General features: G+C 37.3%; 1 protein-coding gene across 4 annotated transcripts in view; it reads left to right on the plus strand.

Moving 5' to 3' along the window:
• The window catches only part of LOC127567567 (WD repeat-containing protein 7), a 499658-nt gene that overhangs the window by 194772 nt on the left and 283063 nt on the right, over nucleotides 1–21823 (plus strand). For all 4 annotated transcript variants that reach the window (XM_052010610.1, XM_052010607.1, XM_052010608.1 and 1 more), the window contains one exon: nucleotides 12949–13062. In XM_052010610.1, coding sequence (XP_051866570.1) covers nucleotides 12949–13062 — 114 coding nt within the window. The remainder of the gene's footprint in view (nucleotides 1–12948; nucleotides 13063–21823) is intronic.

The raw sequence follows: 21823 nt of genomic DNA on the forward strand, positions 1-21823 counted from the left end.
CTGGTGGTACGTGCCCTCAGGCACCTGTATCGTCTACCCGATGGAAGAAGAGGGAAGAGAGAATGTCCCAGGTGGGTGGGGTCTTTGATTATGCTGGCTGCTTCACCAAGACGAGAGGTAAAGACAGAGTCCAAGGAGGGGAGGCTGGTATCTGTGATGCGCTGGGCTGCGTCCACAACTCTCTGCATCTTCTTGCGGTCCTGGGCAGAGCAGTTGCCGTACCAAGCCGTGATACATCCAGATAGGATGCTTTCTATGGTGCATCAGTAAAAGTTAGTGAGAGTCAAAGGGGACAAACCAAATTTCTTTAGCCTCCTCAGGAAGCAGAGGCGCTGGTGAGCTTTCTTGGCCGTGGCATCTACGTGACTTGACCAGGACAGGCTGTTGGTGATGTTCACACCCAGGAACTTGAAGCTCTCAACCCTCTCGACCTCAGCACCATTGATGTAGACAGGTGCATGTACACCGCCCCCTTTCCTGAAGTCAATGACCAGCTCTTTAGTTTTGTTGACATTGAGGGAAGGGTTGTTGTCATGACACCATTCCACTAAGCTCTCTATCTCCTTCCTGTTTAACTGATTTAATTAAAGGTGTCCAGTATTAAGGAGGCCTAGGATTGATGGAGAAAAACTTTCCATTGTTTGGGGAATTCAGAACTTGAAGTCATTGTCTAAAATCTTAGGTCTTTTGAAGAGTGAAGTTAGGAAACACTTCTAAGTACAAAGGGTGTTGAGGTTTGAAATTCTTCGATGTATGGCATTGATTCTGTATGAATTATTAATTTTAAATCTGTGGTTCATTGATTTCTGTAAAACAAAGGAATATAAACAAAAGGTGGATTTATGAAGTTAGATCAGAAATCAGCCACAGTATCATTGAATGGCAGCACAGGCTCAAGTGGCTAAATTGTCTCCTGCCACACACGTGATCCTAGTTGTGGATTACCTCCTTGAATAGTTGTTTGATTTTTTTTTGGTTATAATTTGGTGCTCTATGAATTTTTTTTTTCATGTGCTTGCTATTCCATTTTGGGGGGGTGGGGGGGGGTGAAGGAAATCTTTGTTTTAAAATCTTTCTCCCCTTCCCTGTGCTTGCCTCTCTTGGTCTCTGTAACCTCTGCACTGTCTAATCTCTGTGCTTCCAATTTGACTTCCTGAATATCCCTAAATCTCTGAATTTTAGGCCATTGTCCACGAGAAAGAATATTAGCATTGCCATCAACCTCATATGTACTCAAAAAGGAGAATTTAGGGAAGTAAGTGGGGGATGAAATTCCAGAAGATGTTATCATTAAAACTGAAAGAGTATTAGGTGTCTTAGGAGGCTTGAAGGTGGATAAATCCCCAGGGCCTGATGAGATGCATCCCATGCTGTTCTGAAAGCAAGGGAGGAGATTGTTGGGGCCTTGACAGATTTTTATATCTTTGCTGGTCACAGTGACTGGGGGATAGCAAATGTGATACCCTTATTCAAGAAGGGCATCAAGGATAAACCTGGAGTCTAGTATCTGTGGTAGGGAAGTTATTAAGGAAAAAAATCTGAGAGACTGATTAATCTGCACTTGGAAAGATAACGATTAATCAAAGAAAGACAACGTGACTTTGTTAAGGAGAAATCCTGTCTGAACAATTTGACTGGATTTTTTGAAGAGGTAATGAAATGCATTGATAAAGACAGTGTGGTTGATGTTGTCTCTGTGGATTTCATTAAGGCTTTTGATGAGGCCCCACACAGGAGACTGGTCCAAAAGGTTAGAGCCAGCGGGATTCAGGACAAGTTTGCAAATCGGATCCAAAATTGGTTTGGTAGTACGAGATAGAAGGTACTGGTGGAGAGATTTTGTGATTTGAGGCCCGTGACAAGTAGTGTATCACAGCTATCAGTGCTAGGACTCTTATTGTTATATACATTAACAATATGGATATTAATGTTGGAGGTATGATTTGCAAGTTTCCAGATAACACAAAAGTCAATTGTCAGGAGGATAGTTGTAAGCTACAGGGTGATATCGATCAGTTAGTAGGAGGGGCAAAACAATGGCAAATGGATTTTAATCCTGATAACTGCAGGATGTGGGACTTGGGGAAGACTAATATCGGTATGACATACAAAATGAATGGTAGGGCCTTGAGGAATGTTGAGGAACAGAGAGGTGTTGGCAATGAACGTGTATGGCATGCTTGCCTTCGTTAGTTGAGGTTGAGTTCAAGTCATGTTACAGCTTTATAAAAACTCTAGTTAAGTCACATTGTGTATTGCATTCAGTTCTGGTAACCTCATGATAGGAAGTAATTGGAGGCTTTGGAGAGGGTGCAGAGGAGGTTTACCAGGATTCTGCCTGGTTTGGAGGATGTACTATAAGGAGGGGTTGAACAGTCTGGGGCTGTTTTATTTAGAGTGGCAGAAGCTGAGGGGAGATCTGATAGAAGTTTATAAAATTATGCAAGGCAGAGATAGAGTAGATAGCCAGTATCTTTTTTTCCAGGATTGAGATGTCTAGTGCGAGAGGGCACATATTTAAGATGAGAGGGGGAAAGTACCAAGGAGATGTGTGAGGCAAGTTTTTTTTTACAAGAGTGCTGAGGGCCTGGAATGCACTGCCAGGGGTGGTGGTAGAGGCACATTGCATAGGAGTGTTTAAGAGACTCTTAGATAGGCACATGAATAATCAGAGAAGTGGGGGGAGGATATGGTTAATGTACGGGGAGAGGGATTAGATTAATTATAAGTTATTGGTTTAATTAGTTTGGCACAACATTTTGAGCCGAAGAGCCTATCCTGTGCTGTGTTCTTCTATGTTCTATTGGTGTATAAGTCCAAGGATCCCTAGAGGTGGCAGCACAGAGGTTAAGAAGGCAAATGGGACTTGTCTTCATTATCCAGGGCAAGTGAGATTATGGTCCAATTTTACTAATCATTGGTTGGACCACTGCTGGAGTATTGTGTACACTTCTTGTTGCCACACTATAACAAGACAGTTCCTTTATATGATGAGATAGACTCTTGACCTCACAATATACCTTGTTTGACCTTGCACTTTATTGTCTACCTGCAATGCTCTTCCCTCTAGCTGTGACACTTTGTATTCTGTTATTGTTTTTACCCTGTACTACCTCAATGCACTCTGTACTGCCTCAATGCACTGTGTAATGAATTGATCTGTACAAATGGTATCCAAAACAAGTTTTTCACTGTACCTCGGTACAAGTGACAAAAATAAACCAATTCCAATAGATTGTGAATGTACTGAATAGAATGCAGAGGCGATTCAACAGGATGTTGTCTGGGATGGAGCATTTCTGTTATGAGAAGAGACAGGATAGGCTGAGTTTATTTTCCTGGGAGCAGAGGAGAATGAGGGATGACCCAAAAGAGGTGTATAAAATTATAAGGGCCATAGATCGGAATCTTTTTTCCATAGCAAAAGTATCTAAAACTCAAAGGCATAGGTTTAGGATAACAGCTAAGAGTTTAGAGGAGATTTGAAGAAGAACTTTTTCACCTCGCAGGTGATTAGCATCTGGCACAGACTGTCTGAAAGGGTGGTGGAGGCATGTACTGTCACAACCTTAAAGAAGTATCTAGACAGGCACTTTAATTGCTGAGACATAGAAGGCCAAGTGCTGGTAAATGGGATTAGTGTAGGTGGGTACTTGATGGTCAGTATGGATGTCATGGGCTGGAGGGCCTGCTTCTGTGCCATATGACTCTGACTCTTAAGAGGAAAGGTTGTACTTTAATGTATATTAAATTCTACAATATGTTCAAGAAAACAAGATTCAAAGATGCCATTACTTAAAGTGAGGTAATCTTTAAAGAGGGAGTGTTTCTTTGCTCTGTATATAGGTTCATCAGTGGTATTGGTGCACAGGCAAATACGTAGAATTGGTTTCAGAATATTTGATCAGAAAGAATTCTACTCAATGAATCAGAAATGGCATTCCTAGCAACATAAGTTTGGAGTTGTACCTGTGCTTGACTTGTGCATCGGGTGCATTGAAAAGCCTAAGTGTGATAGTATTGTGGAGTGCTAAACTGATCAATAGAAAGTTAGCTGGTGTGTTTTCTTTAGGAATCTGTTTCTTTCGAGCTGTTGAATTTTTTTTAGGTGATATTGATTGAGGGGAATTGGTGTTCGAGAGAACACTCGGAGTTGCTAAAAAAGTTAGTTGCTTTATGATATTTACAGAGAGCAGAGCTATTTTAGAAAGCTTTAAGGGTTACTGCATTTGAAAACATCCTTCCAAAAATATAAGATTTTTTCCCAATTTGTTATCTTTATTCTTTTATACTTATAGCCAATTCTATTATTAAAAAAATTGGCCTGAATTTTGTAATCTCAGAAAATAACTATTTTCACTGTTGGGATGTTTCTCAACAGAACTGATCAACAATTTTATTAAAGAAACATTAATATATTGATTGCTTTCAGAAGAGGTTTGCTTACTTTTCCTGAAGTAAAATTTACCTTCTGGTTTAAATAAGTAAGAAAAGATGCCTCAAAAGTATTTCAATAAGCTATTAACCCTGTCTGCTCAAGAAAAAAAAATCACCAGTTAAATGAAAACCTACGTTATTTTATAAAAAGATTTACCATTTTGTGAGGAGGAAACTAACCCTGTGTCATGGATTATCTTGTGTACAATCCATGGTACAATAAAGTAATAGTAACTGTTGACAAACTCTTCAGAAATGCAATTGCAGTTAAATAACCATTCCTAGCAGCCATCACATTATATTTGATTGGTTCTATGGTTCTTATTTTAAGTATTTCATTTAGTTCTGATGAGCAGCTAAATAAATTAGTTATTGTAAATGTTATATTTATTTTGTTTAGTCTCCTATAGGTAATTCAACAGGATTCAAGTGAAGACAGGTTAACTCATAAATTTGTTGTTGAGACTCAGACAATTAACTCATAAATTTGTTGTTGGTAATCAATGTTACACTGAGATGAGAGAAACTGCCCAAAGTTTTTATTCCACAGCAAGTTCATAACCCACCTGAACAAGATGAGAATTGCAGAATAGAATTTCTGAAGTAGGCACAGCATCACTGCTGGTATTTTCTTGTTGTCATGACCAGAGAAGACCGCTTTCCATTTTAGGGCTTGAATATTATGATTGGATGAAGAACCTTAAAGCCTTAGGTGTTTTGAAGAACTTGTTGTTTTTGTGTGGATTCTGGATGGATAGCAGATTTGGGGTTGCAATTATTGTATAACCTAGGCATGATATTATATGTTTCATGAATTCATGGCAAGTTGCTGTCATTGACAAGGCTGATGTTATACTGCTCATCCCTAATTACTCTTGAGAAGATGGTGGATAGCTCCTGCCTTGAACTGCTGCAGTGTATCTGGTATAGTATATGTGGATAAAGATGGCTTTGTATAAATTGTCTTCAAGGATTTTCATCTATAGGTGATTTTTTTTTTGTTGTTCAGCAATTCCTTTATGTGAGAGTCTTGCAACTCTGTTGTTTTTATATGGTAATATCTTAACCTATGTCTGCTGTTATCTAAATAATTCAATTTTTATCATGTAGTAGAGCAGTTATTCTTTTATGTGCTTAAATGTACTGTTGAGAAATACCACTGAGAAATAAAAACACGTTTGATTTCTTTGTAGATGATTTTAGTAAGAATACACAAAGAATGTTATATTTCATGTGTAGTATTTAATGACTTACAAAGATCAGTGAAATTTTATTTGATCGCCAAATCCCTTAAATGAAAAGAAAATCACTTTAAAGGGGTTAATTGGAGCGAGTCATCCATCTACTGTGTTCACTATCACCAAAATGTATGCCACGTAGACATTAGTAGTCACGAATGAGCAGAGAAATTGAAGCTGCTTCACGTGATATGCATGATCAGCCAATGTGAACAGCTGGGCATGGATTCCCATCAGGCTCCACCTTCAAGGCTTTGACTACAATGAACTCTCAATCTATGCACACTTTGAGCATTGTTTTGTCTGAGTTTGTGTGCTCCTGTGCAGCCTGGCAGCCAGACAGGCACTGCCTAAAGTAGCTGGGGAGCCTTCCATTGATCGATTGAAATAGTGTGGAGTGAATTAATGTGAGGCAGTCAGTCTGTCTATCAAAACACCCTAGGAATCTAGGGCAGAACTGATCGGTGCTGGCAAGCTCAATTTACTGGAGGGCTGAACTACATATATGATAGAGACACTTTGTACATTTGTTTCTTTTCTCATGGGTTGAAGGATTGTAAGAATAATCCATTGACATTGCTTCAGTTTATCTTTTGTAAATGGAACCAGATATTAAATTAATATCTTCAGTCAGTATATTTTATTGCATAAATTGCAGGTAAGTATTTTGAATGTTAAACTTGCCAAAATCTTTAACTTAATCTCGGAACAGTAAACAAATCTGAAAAATACATAAGAAATCCAAATCTGTTAATTAAAAAAAAATAACTGACCTTTAGATATGTAATTTCTGTACTGCTTCATAGTTATTAATATTTTGGACACAAATCCAAACATAGAAACAGTGTTTTAATTATTCGCAATATAGTCCTTTGCTGAAAAAATTAGTACTGTACCTGGCCAATGCATCATATCTGACTGAACAGGTCAGTGTAATCATGGCCTTTTCTTCACCAGACCAGAGTGTGAGTAATAAATCTATTTGGGTCAAAGTGAATCTGGATCTGAATGGGATGGGATCAAAGGACCAAAAGGTTAGGACCCTGGTGGTGAGATTGAGGTCTGTGATTGGTCCAAATGCAGGTTGGTGAGTTGGTGGTTGTGATTATTGGTTGGGAAGGCCAGAGGGAAATTTTATGAGTTGGTGTTAGGTCAACTTTGAAGATAAATGGGTGGACAGGTGTAGGGCTGGACAAGTGTTGCAAGCTTGGCAGAGCTGTGGGGGACACTATTGTGGTCGAGCAGGTTCAGTGAAAGATGGCTTAGCACACAAAAAATGGGATTATATGATCTGACTTATGAGTACTAATTCCAGTTCTGTTATCTACACATGATGTTAAATGATGACATAGCTCAAATTTAAGATTGGAAACTACACGTGGTCCCCTTTGCTTATATATGGAAAATCAATGGCAGTTTATCAATTTATGTGCTGAAGAAGGTAAAAACATCTCTGCCTGAATCACAATTTCTTTTTCCTTTTTGCAAGAAATAGGAATAATAGTACACCATTCAATAAGATCATTGCTAATCTTCAACCATCACTTCACCATGCCCATATTCCTAGATTCTCTTGGTGGTCAGTTATTCATCAGTCTCTTACAGATTACTGTGGTTCAGCATTCACTGGCTTGTGGAGTGAAGATTTACAACTTTCAGCATGAAGAGGTTTTTCCTTTGGAACTAATTGGATGATTCCTTGTTCTGAACCTGTGACTTCTAGTTTTAGACCCCCAGTTAAGGGGAACATTCTCCTAGCAGTCATCTGCTAAGCTCTACAAACATGTTATGTTTCAATAAGATTCTATCTCACTTAAACCTGTACGCATAGGATAAGCCTCTTGAAATCAAACCAGTGAATCTTCAGGGCATAGTGTTCTTCCTTGTATAACAAGTGCACAACCATACACTAACACCTGGTGGGGTTCACCTTCTTCATATGAAATTGCAAAGATTTATTATTCTTGTGTACCAATCCCACAGTAATAAACCCTAAAATGTTACTTGTTTTCATAATTGCTTACTATACCTTCATATTGACTTGGTGATGCAAATGCAAAGACATCCAAATTTGTCTGAATACCAAGATTTTCGAGATGCTCAACTTTCTTTTTCAATCTTTTTATTGAATTTCAAATTAATTCAAATGAATATACTTAACATTAATGATTATACATATGATGCAAAGAGATCGGGATAACAATAATAATGGTTAATATTTATACTCACAGGGAGTAAAATATGTAATCTGGACCCCCCCCCCCCCGCTCTCTTGTTAAGTGTACATAATGCAAAAAAAAAAGAAATTTGATTATATGAAAAGAAAAACCCCCCAATTCAAAAAAAATATAATAATAGATAAAAGCAAACCAAAAACTTCAAAGAAAAAAAAGGACTGATATTTCTTAGATTAAAAAAAACATTATTATGTCGTCAGCTCTGCTCCTCTACATTCAAAGGTTATTGAAAGGGATTCGAAAAAGGTCTGCTTATATCATATGGAAATATTGAATAAATGGACTCCAAACTTCCTCAAATTTAAGTGAAGGATCAACAGTACCACTCCTAATTTTTTCTAAGTTTAAACATGTTATAGTTTGAGAAAACCATTGAACTGTCGTAGGGGGTATAGGGTCCTTTCATTTGAATAGAATGGATCTCTTAGCCATTAATGTAACAAAAGCAATTATACGACAAGCAGAAGTGGATAAATGGCCAGAATCCATCATTGGTAACCCAAAAATTGTGGTAATAGGATGGGGTTGTAGATCAATATTCAATACAGTTGAAATAATATTAAAAAAGTATTTCCAATATTTTTCCAGAAGAGGACAGGACCAAAACATATGTGGCAGGGAAGCCACCTCCGAATTACATCTGTCACATATAGGATTTATATGGTGTTAAAAACGGACTAACTTGTCCTTCGACATATGGATCCTATGAACCACCTTAAACTGTATCAAAAAGTGTCTAGCACACATTGAAGATGTATTAACTAATTGGAGAATTTTCTTCCATGTCTCTGTGGGTAAAAGTATCTGGAGTTCTCTTTCCCATTCATTCTTAATTTTATCAATTGTCTCTAGACGTATTTTCATAATCAGATCATAAATTATTGCTATCAAGCCCTCCTGATATGGATAAAAACCTAAGATTTTTCCCCGTAATTTCAGTTTTATATAGTATTGGAAAAGAAAGTAAAGTAACCTTCAAGAAGTTTCTAATCTGTAAATATCAAAAAAAATGTCATCTAGGCAAATTGTATTTATTAGACAACTGTTCAAAAGACATAAAACAGTTATCAATGAATAAATCACGAAAGCATGTTATTCCCTTCATTTTCCATAAAGAAAAAGCTAAGTCAATTCTAGATGGTTGAAAGAAAAATTTAGATTGGATAGGACTTGATAAAATGAATTTATTCAATCCAAAAAATTTTACGAAATTGAAACCATATTCATATTGTATGTTTAACTATTGGGTTAATCATTTGTTTACTCAATTTAGTAAGTGCGAAAGGGAGTGAGGCTCCTAAAATAGAAGCTAATGAAAATCCTTGCACTGATTCATACTCAAGATACACCCATCGAGGACATTGAATTACATCTAAATCTTGTGCCCAGAAGATTAAGTATCTAATATTAATTGCCCAATAGTAAAATCCACAAAGCCATACCACCATCCTTTTTTAATTTTTGTATTTCTTACTTAACCTTGGATTTTTATTCTGCCATATATATGAAAGAATTTTAGAATCAATAGAATCGAAAAAGGATTTTGAAATGAAAGTTGGAACCGCCTGAAATAAATACAAAAATTTTGGTAAAATATTCACCTTAACCGCGTTAATTCGGCCAATCAATGATAGAGACAATGGGGACCATTTAGTAAACAATTGTTTAACATGATCAATTAAAGGTAAAAAGTTAACTTTGAATAAGTCCGAGATGCTCAACTTGTTCAAAAAAAACCTTTTTTTCTGCCATATTATATTCTTTCTGACAAGATCTTGCTCACTCACTTAATCTGTTTGTATGCCTTTTCAACCTCTTCTCATTCTTTACTTTCACAATGTACGCTTTGCTGTGTTCCAAGTGTTGAATTGTCTAAAACCTCTACAAGCTCCATTTAAAATGATTTTATACTTATTATCACCCTTGCTCAGGGTCCTTATTACAAGGCTATTAACATCTTGTCTCATTGTTCAGTGTAAGAAATATCCCATTTTGTCATTGGTTTCCATATGGAGAGCAATTTGAATGCACACCATGAACTCATCTGCAACATTATTACAGCAAATTTGGTTTGCTCCAACCAACTGATTCTGCACATTGATTTTCTAAGCTAAGATCTTTTTTTTATTTTCCTGAGTTTATCCCATCATTTTTTAAATCAGGTTTCCCCTGTACACTTCCATTTTGCTTGTCCAGTTCCCTGGAATGTTCAGTTCAGACGGAAAACAACATAATCCCTTACAATCTGTCCCCTATCACTAGCACATTTGCTTTCTTATTCCTTACTTGAGATGGCATCTGTACTATGGTCATGATATCAGTTTGATGACCCATCTTACAGTCTTTAATTTCATTCTCCCCAATGATAAGGTCCTCGTACTTAATTATTCAAAAAGGGCAAAGGCCAAGGGTCCTCCCAACATGACTTGTCTGACTCACAATCATGTCCTCCTGCCCATCACATGAACCAGATCTGTACTATTAATTAAACTAAGGTCTGTGATCAACTCCTTCATAGAGTTCCTGGGTGTCATCATCTCAGAGGATCTTTCCTGGGCCCAACACATTGATGCAATCATGAAGAAGGCACGCTAGCCGCTCTACTACGTTAGGAGTTTGAGGAGATTTGGTACATCACCAAAGACTCTTGCAAATTTCTATAGATGTACAGTGGAGAGCATTCTGACTGGTTGCATCACAGCCTGGTATGGAGGCTTCAATGCACAGGGTTGCAAGAGGCTGCAGAGGGTTAGAGATTCTGCAAGCTCCATCACGGGCACAACCCTCCCCACCAAGGACATCTTCAAGAGACTGTGCCTCAAGAGGGCAGCATCCATCACTATGGACCCTCATCATCTGGGACATGCCTTCTCATTACTACCATCAGGGAGGAGGTACAGGAGCCTGAAGACCCACACTCAACAATTCAGATGCAGCTTCTTCCCCTCTGCCATCAGATTTCTAAACTGTCCATGAACCTATAAGCACTACCTCATTTTTACTTTTTTTGCACTATTTATTTATTTTGTAATTTATAGTAATTTTAGGTCTTTGCACTGTACTGCTGCCGCAAAACAATTAATTTCGTGTCATATAAGACGGTGATAATAAACCTGATTCTGATTTTGAAATCAATGACCAGGTGTCCCTTTTCCTCCTTGATGCCCTGAATGTTTGTTCAGAGATTTTTTAAGCTCATTTGTGTGAAGATAATCCATAGAATCTATAAATAACTACTTTTTTTCCCAGTAGAGTAGCTTGTGAAAAGTGACAAGTTAAATGTCTTGTGATAAATGTTCTTTAAAATATAAAAGTGAGCAGAAATATGAATTTCCAAAAATTAATTTTGTAATAAAAGATTTGTTTTTAGTACACATGGTTGATTTGCTGGAAGACGAAAGATAAAGGCTTGGCATACAAGCAAAAACCTGCATTTTTGTGGCACCTGTAGAATAGGAAGATATCGCAAGACATTTCACTGATGTGTAATTGTGAAAAAAAACGATGAGGTGCTGAGGTTACTTGATCAAACAGGTGGGTTGAAAGCAAAATACAGTATATGTTTTACATCGTCTTAAGGACAAGAGGGAAATGGCAATGTTTATGGACGGAAATTCAGAATGCAAATCCTTGAGATCAGCAGGTATCACTGGCAGAGTGAGGTAAAGTGTGCCAGAGGCAGAAAACAGAGAGGAGATATAGTTTTTAGGCTGGTTAGAGATAGCGAGGCAGAAAGCAATGGATGTGCATGGATTAGAATTTTATATGAAGTGTTGGGGAACTGCAAGCCAATGTTAGTCTGTAAAAATGAGTCACCAAAGTTAATGATGGGTAGGATATTGACAAAATAGTTCTGCACAAAACTTACACATGCAAAAGCATGTGAGATTCACCAAATGAATGTTGGAGTAGTTGAGGGAGTGGTGAGGTCTGTATAGATGAAGCTATGTCAATGGACAGGATTAGATGGGGATGGAGGTGAACCATGTAATAGAAGTTGGTATTTTTTTTAGGCTGAAAGAAGAAAGAAATTGTTCTTCAGGACATAGAGATGCAGTAAGTCTTCCTAAATCTAGCAGATGTAAAAAATGTTGTCCATTTCAGTATGAGAAAAAATAGGTGAGAAAAAATAGATTGCACCTTCAAGGGTTTTGAAGATCAAGGGACGATTAAAAATGGGGCAATAGCAAAATACTGTGGATGCTGGAATTTCGGAATAAGAACTGACAATACTGAAAATACTCAGCAGATTGAGCAGCATCTCTGCAGAGGGTAGTGGACATAATCTTTCAGATTGACCTTTCATCTGAACAAGAATTGAGTCATTATTTGCAAGGGTCAAGCGAGCTCCTGTATTAGCAATATTGGAATTGGTTTATTATTGTCACTTGTACAGTGAAAAACTTGTCTTGCATACAGATCAATTCATTACACAGTGCATTGAGGTAGTACAAGGTAAAACAGTACAGAATGCAGAGTAAAGTACCACAGCTACAGAGAAAGTGCAGCGCAGGTAGACAGTAAGGTGCAAGGTCATCAGTAAATCATTCCTGGAGGTCAGATTGCTATCCCTGTAAGAAGATTTAAAAGAACATTATTAGTAACTCTTAGAGACATGGAATTTAGATTTAAAAGAGTAGAATGATTATAGTAAAAGTAATGTGTAGATCTGCAGAGAGTAGCTTGCAACGAGTCCCCATGCTCCGGCACCATCTTGAAGATTGAAAGATCGGGTGGAGGTTGTGGATAACATTTAAAATGGAGGGGCCACAAGAAGTAGTGGTGGATAAATTTCTTAAGCTCTGCTGCCTATACTCATACCAGGTACTGTTGTATTCAATGGTTACATGCCTAACACCTTGTTTTGACCAACAGAACATCATTGCAACTCATTGGTATCGCTATCCATTTGCTTTGCTGTGGATGTATGTGCACTCAATAAGTGAGTTACATATGACAATAGGGATTTTAAGGTTAAAGGTTAGTTTTAACTTAAGAATGCATGATTATAACTTTTTTGATGGGTTTCTTTACAGCTGGTGTGACAACAGAAACTATTCAAGCAGTTAGTGGAAGTTCTGATTTACAAGGGGCAGACACCAAAGTTCAAGAAGAAGAACCTGACCTAGCAGATGATGACATTAGTGCAGGTGAGTGATTCTGTTTTCAGATCTGAGATGGGTTCATTAACAAGTTTTGTTTTGAAAGAAATCCTTAATTGGATATGAAATGACAACTCTACATTTTTAACTGTTATGATATACAAAACGTTTGCACACATTCTACTGTAGAAATTAGTCATTCCCAAATAGAAACATGTAACATTTGTGGATATTTTAGTTTTTTTTGGAGTTTTAATTAACAGAATTATCATGCCATAGTTTCTACCAACCCTTATATTTAAGTTTACTGTAACTTGTATACTTTTTAATAAAAGTTAACTGCAATAGTGTGTAAATGACAATGACTTCATTCTGTTCAGAGTGGATAATTTCTGCTCAAACATATCTGCTTGTGACCTTTTAAATTTTTTTAGATCAATGGAAATTAATAATTAAGTAAATCTAATTGGTTGAATGTGGCTTTGGAGACAGTGGTATATCTTGATATATTAAGGCAAACGGCAGATTTATATTTTGACATACTGAAGAATTAGGGTGTGTTGTTTCTAAGCATAGATGTTTTATCCTGAATAGCTTAACTACTAGTAGTCAAAAGTTCTAGCTTTTTCAAGATCTTGATCAGGAAGCGAGTTAATTGAAAATGACAACTATAACCAAATGAACATAAATTCCAGTGTACTCAAAGTTTGAGCAGAATCCTTTGTTATTATGGATTCTTAAATTAGTTGCTGGCTAACAATAAACTGTCTATAACATAATAAATGTATAATTTGACAAAGCTTCCCTCTATTATTTTTGTTAAATCCCAAGATACTAAAAAAAACTTTTCTAGTAGTTTTACGCTGTTGCAGACCATTTATTTGTACTTGCTTTTTAATAACATCATAAAAATTCAACTTTGTACTGTTGATAAATAAGAACTTTGGATATGCTTTCTCAAAATTCAGCTTGAACGATGCTATGTTTTTCGTTGCTAAAGCAGCAATGAACCATTGTTTTTCTCCCCACACTTCCCTGTCCCTTATGAAACTGCATAAGGTGTCTCTTGCCTTTTGTGGAGTAACATGTGCTGAAAGCTGAAACAAAAAAAAGCATTTCTGCAAACAAGCTGCCAAATCAGTAGAGTCTGATGTACCATACTCCAGCCAGACTGTGTCTTGAAACAAAATTCAGTTGAAATAGCTGAAAAACAAGTCCTCAGTGTTATGTAGTAAAGGACCATGTGTGTAATTCTTGGTATTAGGTAACAGATTCAAGAGAACTTCAGAGGAATATTCTATCAGTTTTGAAAGTCAGTAACTAATGAGATCTTATAAGACAGTAGTACACAAATTCTTTGCGGGAAGAGAGAGAGAGACAATTTGAATCACTTGGGGGCTGCACCTGTAGATGTACTGAACTTCCTGAGAGGTTCCTCCACTTTCATTGCAACTGACCTATGACCATGGAATTCTGTACTCAAGAAGGCTGTGAAAGGGATATTGCATCATGATCAATATAGTAGATTATTCCTCCTTGTTCCAAAAATCCTAGATTTTGAACTGATTTATTTCCTGATTTATAATAAAGTCTATGACATTCTCAAAACGGTGCACTCAAATCCATTGACTGCCATTGACTAAGCCACTAGTTTATTAGATAAACTGTTGCAGTTTCATTACTTTTAGTTGTGCGTGTTTCATTGATGATTTGTAGATTAATAGTTTCACTTAGTTAAATTTATTTTAAAATTATTGGCTGTCTTCAATGATTTATGATGCAAAGCTTATTCTAATTAAATCATCTAAGTATTTATTTGCCAGATTTTCTATAAAATATTTTTATTCTGTTTCTTTAAATAAGTTATAGTTTCATAGTTTTGAAAGTTGTTTAAAAGGATGTTTCATTTGTGTCTATTTTATAGGCCCAAGTTACATTTTGTTCAATTAAGCTAATATGAAATGTATGACTGAAAGAAAAAAAAATACTGGAGCATTCCCACAGACTTTGCTGTCCTGAATGTGGCAAATGATGGAGTTTTTTGTATACTTCACTATATTCAAGTGTTTGTACAGTTTCATTCAGGCTATATTTTCAAAAAAAATTTTAAGTGGTTATTTTAATTTCATGAAAATCCTATATTGATAATTATTAATGTGATTTACAGCTGTTTGTGTGGATCTGTTGTTCATTCTGTAGTATTTTGTCAATTATTTTGAATTTTCAGAACCCTTAAATAATCTACTTCTCAGTCAATGCCATAGTCATAGAATTATACAGCATGGAAACAGGCCCTTCAGGTCAACTCGTCCATGCTGACCAAGTTGCCTACCTGAGCTAGTTACATTTGCCTGCATTTGGACCATATCCCTCCAAGCCCTTCCTATCCATGTACCTGTATAAATGTCTTTTAAATGTTGTATTTGCACCCTGCTCTACCACTTCCTCTGGCAGCTCGTTCCACATACCCACCACCACGTGTGAAAAGGTTGCCCCTCAGTTCCCCTCTAAATATTTCCCTTTTCACCTTAAATTTAGACTCTCCTATTCTGGGAAAAGACTTTGACCATTCACCTTATCTATGCCCCTCCTGATTTTAGGTACCTCTATAAAGTCACCGCCTACTTCTATAAGGCCTCAGCCTCCTATGTTCCATGGAAAAAAGCCTCAACTTATCCAGTCACTCCTTATGATTCAAGCCCTTCAGTCCTGGTCACATCCTAGGGAATCTTTTCTGCACCCTTTCCAGCTTAATGATATCTGTCCTGTAGCTGGGTGACCAGAACTGCACACAATACTAAGTGTGGGGTCTCACCAATGTCATGTAAAGTTCTAACATGACGCTCCAACTCTTGTATGTACTCAGTGCCCTGACTGATGAAGGCAAGTGTGCCAAATGTATGACAAAATATGCTATAAACACTACAGATCAGAATGAATTGGTAAAGGTAAGTTAAAATTGTATGTATAGATGGAGAAACCAGAGATTGCAGGTGCTGGAGTCTAGAGCAAAAAACAAAAAAACAAACTGTTGGAGGAACTCAGCAGGTTGATGAGCATGTGTGTGTGTTGGTGGGAGGGTAGTGGGAGGCAGGAGAAAGGAATTGTCAATGTTTCGGGTTGAGGCGCTGCATCTGGACTGAGGGACTAGATGCTTTGTACAAATCACCTGTGAATGGCAGTGTGTGGAGCTGAGCAGCTTTCTCCTGTTCCTTTTAGAACTGTTGTCAGAAGTAAAGTATGGTCTGTACTTGAAATGTTAACTTGTATGTTTGTATGTGACGATTGAGTGACCTGCTGAGTAGGCAGTATTTCCTATTAGTTTAGATTTCCAGTATTTGTGATGTTTTACTTTTTGTTTAAGAACGATATGGTGTCTTGATTTTGATTATTCAGATCCAGCTCTGTGGAAGATGGACAGCTTTGTTGTAGTAATGAATAGCGATGTTGAAATAAAAGTAGGCTATTGACTCAATGCTTTCACTTCAAAGACCTTGGCTTCATTCCATGTTATTGAATTGTTCCATTACTGAAGAACATGTAGTAAAAAGGAGTTAGCAATTCAGCAGTTCCGTTATTCTTTCAGATACTTCTACTTGCTTGAAAGCTGTTATATATTAAATAAATTGCTGGAAAGGGTCAGCAGGTCAAGCAGCATTTGTGGAGACCATGAGATGGTTAACATTTCAAGTCAAGACCCTGTATCAGGGTCCTGATGCAGGGTCTCAACCTGAAATGTCAACCATCTCTTTGCCTCCACAGAAGCTGCTTGACTCACTGAGATCTTCCAGCAGTTTATTTTTTGCTCCAGATTCCAGCATCTTCCAGCTCTCCTGTCTCCACTGTACATTAAAATAGTTGGAACATAGATGAAGTAGGGTATTTAGTTGTTTAAGCTTGTATAATGTTTAAATGAGGTCATGGCCAATATTTTTTAAATTCATTTTTGGGATCTGAATGCTGTCAAGCATGTTTAGGGATGGGCAATAAATGCTGGGCTTAACATCAGCATTCAGATCCCAAAAATGAGCCATCTTCATTAAACCCTGCTTTGATTCTGGAGAAGGTACTCCCACAGCGCTGTTGGGGAGGGAATTTCAGCATCCAAGCAACGATGAAAGAGAAGTGATGTATTTCCAAATCAAGATGGTGTGCAACTAGGAGGAGAGTGTGCAGGTGGTGGTGATCCCATGCGCCTGCTGCCCTTGTCCTTGGTTAGGAGGTCATGGTTTTGGGAGGTGATGGTGGAATATCCTACGCATGCAACTGCATTGCATTTTGTGGATGATGCTCACTGCAGTCACTATGCACTGGTGGAGGAGGAATTGAATATTTAGGGTGGTTGATGGAATTCTAATGATCTGGGCTGTGTTATTCTGGATAGCATTGAGTCTCTGGAAAGTTGATGCTGCACTCATCCAGGAAAGTGGAGCATATTCCATCGTTCTTCTTCCTTACAAATAGTGGAAAGGAATTGGATGGTTGGAGGTAAGTCACCTGCTGCCGGATTTCCAGTTTCTGACCTGTACTTGTAGTTTCGGGTCAGTGGTGAACCCATGGATATTGATAATGGGAGTCTTGGCAATCGTAATGCCACTGAATAGCATAGGTAGGTAGTTAGATAATTCCTTGTGGAAGATGATCATTACCTGGTACCTTTGTGGTATAAATGTTACATGCACTATCAGCCTGTGACACTGCTGAGGAACTCCTACAATAATGCTCTGTGGCCAGGATGATGGGCCTTCAACAACCAAAACCTTGCAAGATATGACTCTAACTCCTGGAGCATCTTCAGTAGTTAGAGTCACCAAACTCCAAACCTGATCCATGATAATTTTGAAACTATTTTGAAGGTAAGATTTCCCAACTTCTGCTCTCCTGGAATTCCTGGTTGATCTCCTGGTTTAACTCCTTTTATATGGCACCTTACTTTCAACTTACCCATCAGAAGAATTGATTCTCTGCACTGGTTTATCAGCTATGTATCTTTATTGCATTAGATCTCTTCCCACTTTTTAAATTCAAGGGAATACAAAGTGATGTATGGTGTAAGTGTTCATATCATTTGGGTTAATATGCATTTTATCTTCAAAGTAACTACCTCATTTCTGATGTTGGATATCAAAAATAAATGGAGTACTTCAGACAGGATCTAACCAAGACTTTGAATCATTTCCTCACTCCTCTGTTTCAACCCTGATTGGTAGACAGGAAAGAAGGAGTAGAAATGAACTGTCTTTTTCAGGTTGAGAGGTTGTTATTAGTGAGGTGGTACATGGAGCCACAGCTGTTTACAATCTAATGTCTTGGATGAGCAGAGCTAGTGTAATAGATCCAAATTCACTGATGGTGCACAGTTTGATGGTATTGTGCATTTAGAGAAGGCAGTGGAGAGGGTTTGAGGATATGAACTTGTTAAGTGAATGAGAAAGAATCTGGCAAATAGAATATCATGTGGAAAATGTGAGGTCATCCACCTTGGTAGAAAAAAATTGAAGGGACATGAGTGCATCAATCACCGAAAGTTCATGTGCAGGCTTACAAGTAATTAGGAAGGCAAACAGCACTTTAGTCCTTATTGCAAGGAGTTTGAATGCAAAGTAGAGACTTCTTGTTCCAATTACATAGGACCCTGGTGAGACCAAATTTGAAGTATTGTGTGCAGATATATCCTCCTTACCCAAGGAAAGATATACTGTACTTGACACAGCGATTGCACTAAGGATTCACCAGATTGATTCCTGGGATGGTTGGTTTGCCACATGAGGAGGAATTGTGCGGACTGCATCTATGCCCTTTTGAATTTAGAAGAATGAGAAGTGATTTGTACAAAAACTCTTAAGCAGCTTGGCAGGGTAGATACATAGTTGATGTTTCACCTGGTTGAGGTGCTTAAAACCAAGGATCAATGTCTCAATATGAGGGGTTGGCCATTCAGGACAGGTGAGAAGAAATTTCTTCACACAACTGTTATGGAAGATGGAATTAGTATAGATGAATACTGGAAGATTGGCATGGTTATTTCTGTGCTGTTTGACTCTGACTCTGAGGTGAATCTTTGGAATTTTCTTCCTAAGAGGGATGAATGGAATATACTCATCTATTCAAGATCAGGACCAATAGATTTTTTTAAATATTAAGGGAATTGAGGGATATAGGATGCTGATGTAGAAGCCATGATCTTATTGAATAACAGAGTATGTGGTATTGGCTGAATGATCTACTTGAGTTATGTAGATGGTTGTGCATTCATGCCCCTGCTGCAATTAAGATAAAAGCCTACATTCCATTAGGCTTTTTGATTTTTTTTTGATACCTACACTTTATCTTTTGGTGATCTGCTTATTGGCATTCAAATTCCTTTGCACCTTCACATTTGTGTTTATTAGATCTAATTTAATGAATTCACGCTGAATTACTTTGAAACCAAGTAATTCAGTTGCACACTTTAATGTGCCTCATAACCTCTCACTTATTGTCATCTAAAATATTGGATATTCAAATGTCTATTCCTTTATCAAAGTTCTGTGTGTGTGTGTGTATATATATATATATGTGTGTGTGTATGTATGTGTATATATATATATATATATATATATATATATATATATATATATATTTATATATATAAATATATGTGTGTATGTATATATATATATATATATTTATATGTATATATATATATATACACACACACATATATTGAAGAACTAAGGCTCCATTGCACATCCCTGAGAAATATCATGTGCCATCAATCAGAAAACATTCCTCTTGCCCTTTCGTTACCTTCCAACACTTCTGATGAAAGGTCATTTATCTATCCAAGGTTGCTGCCTGACCTATTGAGTATTTCCTACTGAGCATTTTCTGTTTTTATTTCAGTACTTTGCATGTTGGATCACTGAACTTGTATGTTCCTAATTGACTTAATATTGCCTGACAGGACTTTGGACACCCTTGCAATAGATGCAAGTAAGTTTTCAGATTTTGTGAATGCAGAGATGCCAAACTGTGAAATCCACAAGGCAATTTCTCTGCTGCACGTAGTCTCTGGATTCCCTGTAAGGGAAAATAGTAGAGCAGAAATTTGCTGAGTTTCCCCAGCCTTTACACTGGGGAGTTTGTTCTTGGATCCTGCACTAAGTTAGGTTTGGGCTGAGCACGTTAGTCAAACTCATTTGAAATCCGGAAACGTTAAGTCCAGCGGGCTGTGGAACGCGGGTATGCATATCACTAGGAAAACCTTAAAAAAAAACCTCTCCATTAATTATTCTAGAAAATAATTAACTTTATTACTTGAGGCTTTCTGCTTCTCACTGAGTATAATAAACATTAAAACCTTCCATTAAGTACTGGTTTTGCTACATATTTTGTTTGATGCTGATTATACATGTTGCTTTTATTTTGGAATAAAAAAATACAAAAAAAAGTAACAGTTAATTTGTGCATGAATTCCACTTTTTCAATATTGCAATAGGATTATTTTTAAGTCAATTTGAGAAAAGATAGGTCTCAATTTAATATTGCATCTGTAAGACAGTCTTTGCCAGTATAGAGGAGCAGCAGTTTGTGCTGCTGCCTTGTAGCTCCTGATCTTGGGTGCTGTCCCTGTGGAGTTTGCATGTTCCTCTGTTAATATATTTCTTACTGTTTATTTGGTTATCCTGTGAAGATAGCAATGAGTTGTGGAATGATGCATTTAATTAATTGGCTGCTGAGCTGTGAAGTTGTCTTTTTCCTTCCCAAGCAAGTGATAATTCCATTGGTAAAAAATTTGGATACTCTTGCAGCACTCAGAGTAAATGGCAATTCTACTGTTGATCGTAAGGTTTTGAATATTGAAAAATGTTACAGTAATTTCTCTGTTTGGAAAAGGGAACTGTTCTGGTGAAATTTTGTTCGTCACAAAGACTAGGTGAAATGTATTAATGCTGTTTTGGTGCAGCATATTTCAATGCAAGCTCTTCATTATAGTGAAAAACAGCTTTGTAAATCAAAGGCATGCATCCCAAAGAGTTAATGCCATTATAACAAAAATGTGTCAATTGCAGAACAAGTGTAATCTCTGTCTTAATTAAATGTACTGGGTTGAGTAGGACTACAGGTCTTCCCCAGGTTACTGCAGGGTTCTGTTCCTGAGAACTGTTTATAACCTGAACAGTTCACAAGTCAGAAGTGAAGCCATGAACTGAGTTCTCACACGGCACAAGATGCCTGCAGAGGTGGGTTGTCCCATAGGAGTAGATAGTCTGGAGAAGCATTTTAAATCTCACTTTGCCATTCTTAATTTAGCCTGAGCCTATTTTGGTTTAATAATATTCTTTCAAAAGATTTTACTGCAGATGAGGTTTTAAATGCTATTGACGGTTTTAAAAAGTACACTGCTGCTGGCTCTGAGGACGTATCATTAGGTAGGATTCACAAAATGGAACTAGAATGTATTGGGTTCAATGTAACAACATTCCAGCTAGTATCAAGAACAGTCGCCTGCAGCCATGCAGCAGCCAGCAAATCCATCCCACCGGTCTCCCAAATGCTCGTTCGTACGTACGGGCTGTCCAGAGGTCAGGTGTTCGTAAGCTGGGGAGGTTCTGTATTACAACTGGGAAACTATTCTTTATTAACTAATTCTTACTTGGTATTCAGAAATATAAAATATGCACTTCATAATGTTACCTGTCTTTGTTTAAGTTAGTATTTATTGATTGATCGATCTGGTGTAGCAGAGCACATGCTATTGCCAACAAGTGATTCTGCAGATGAAGAGAGTGTCAGGACCAGTTTGTTGTTCAAATTTATTTTGTTA

This window comes from Pristis pectinata, chromosome 2, assembly GCF_009764475.1.
Source record: "Pristis pectinata isolate sPriPec2 chromosome 2, sPriPec2.1.pri, whole genome shotgun sequence".
Classification (NCBI taxonomy): domain Eukaryota; kingdom Metazoa; phylum Chordata; class Chondrichthyes; order Rhinopristiformes; family Pristidae; genus Pristis; species Pristis pectinata.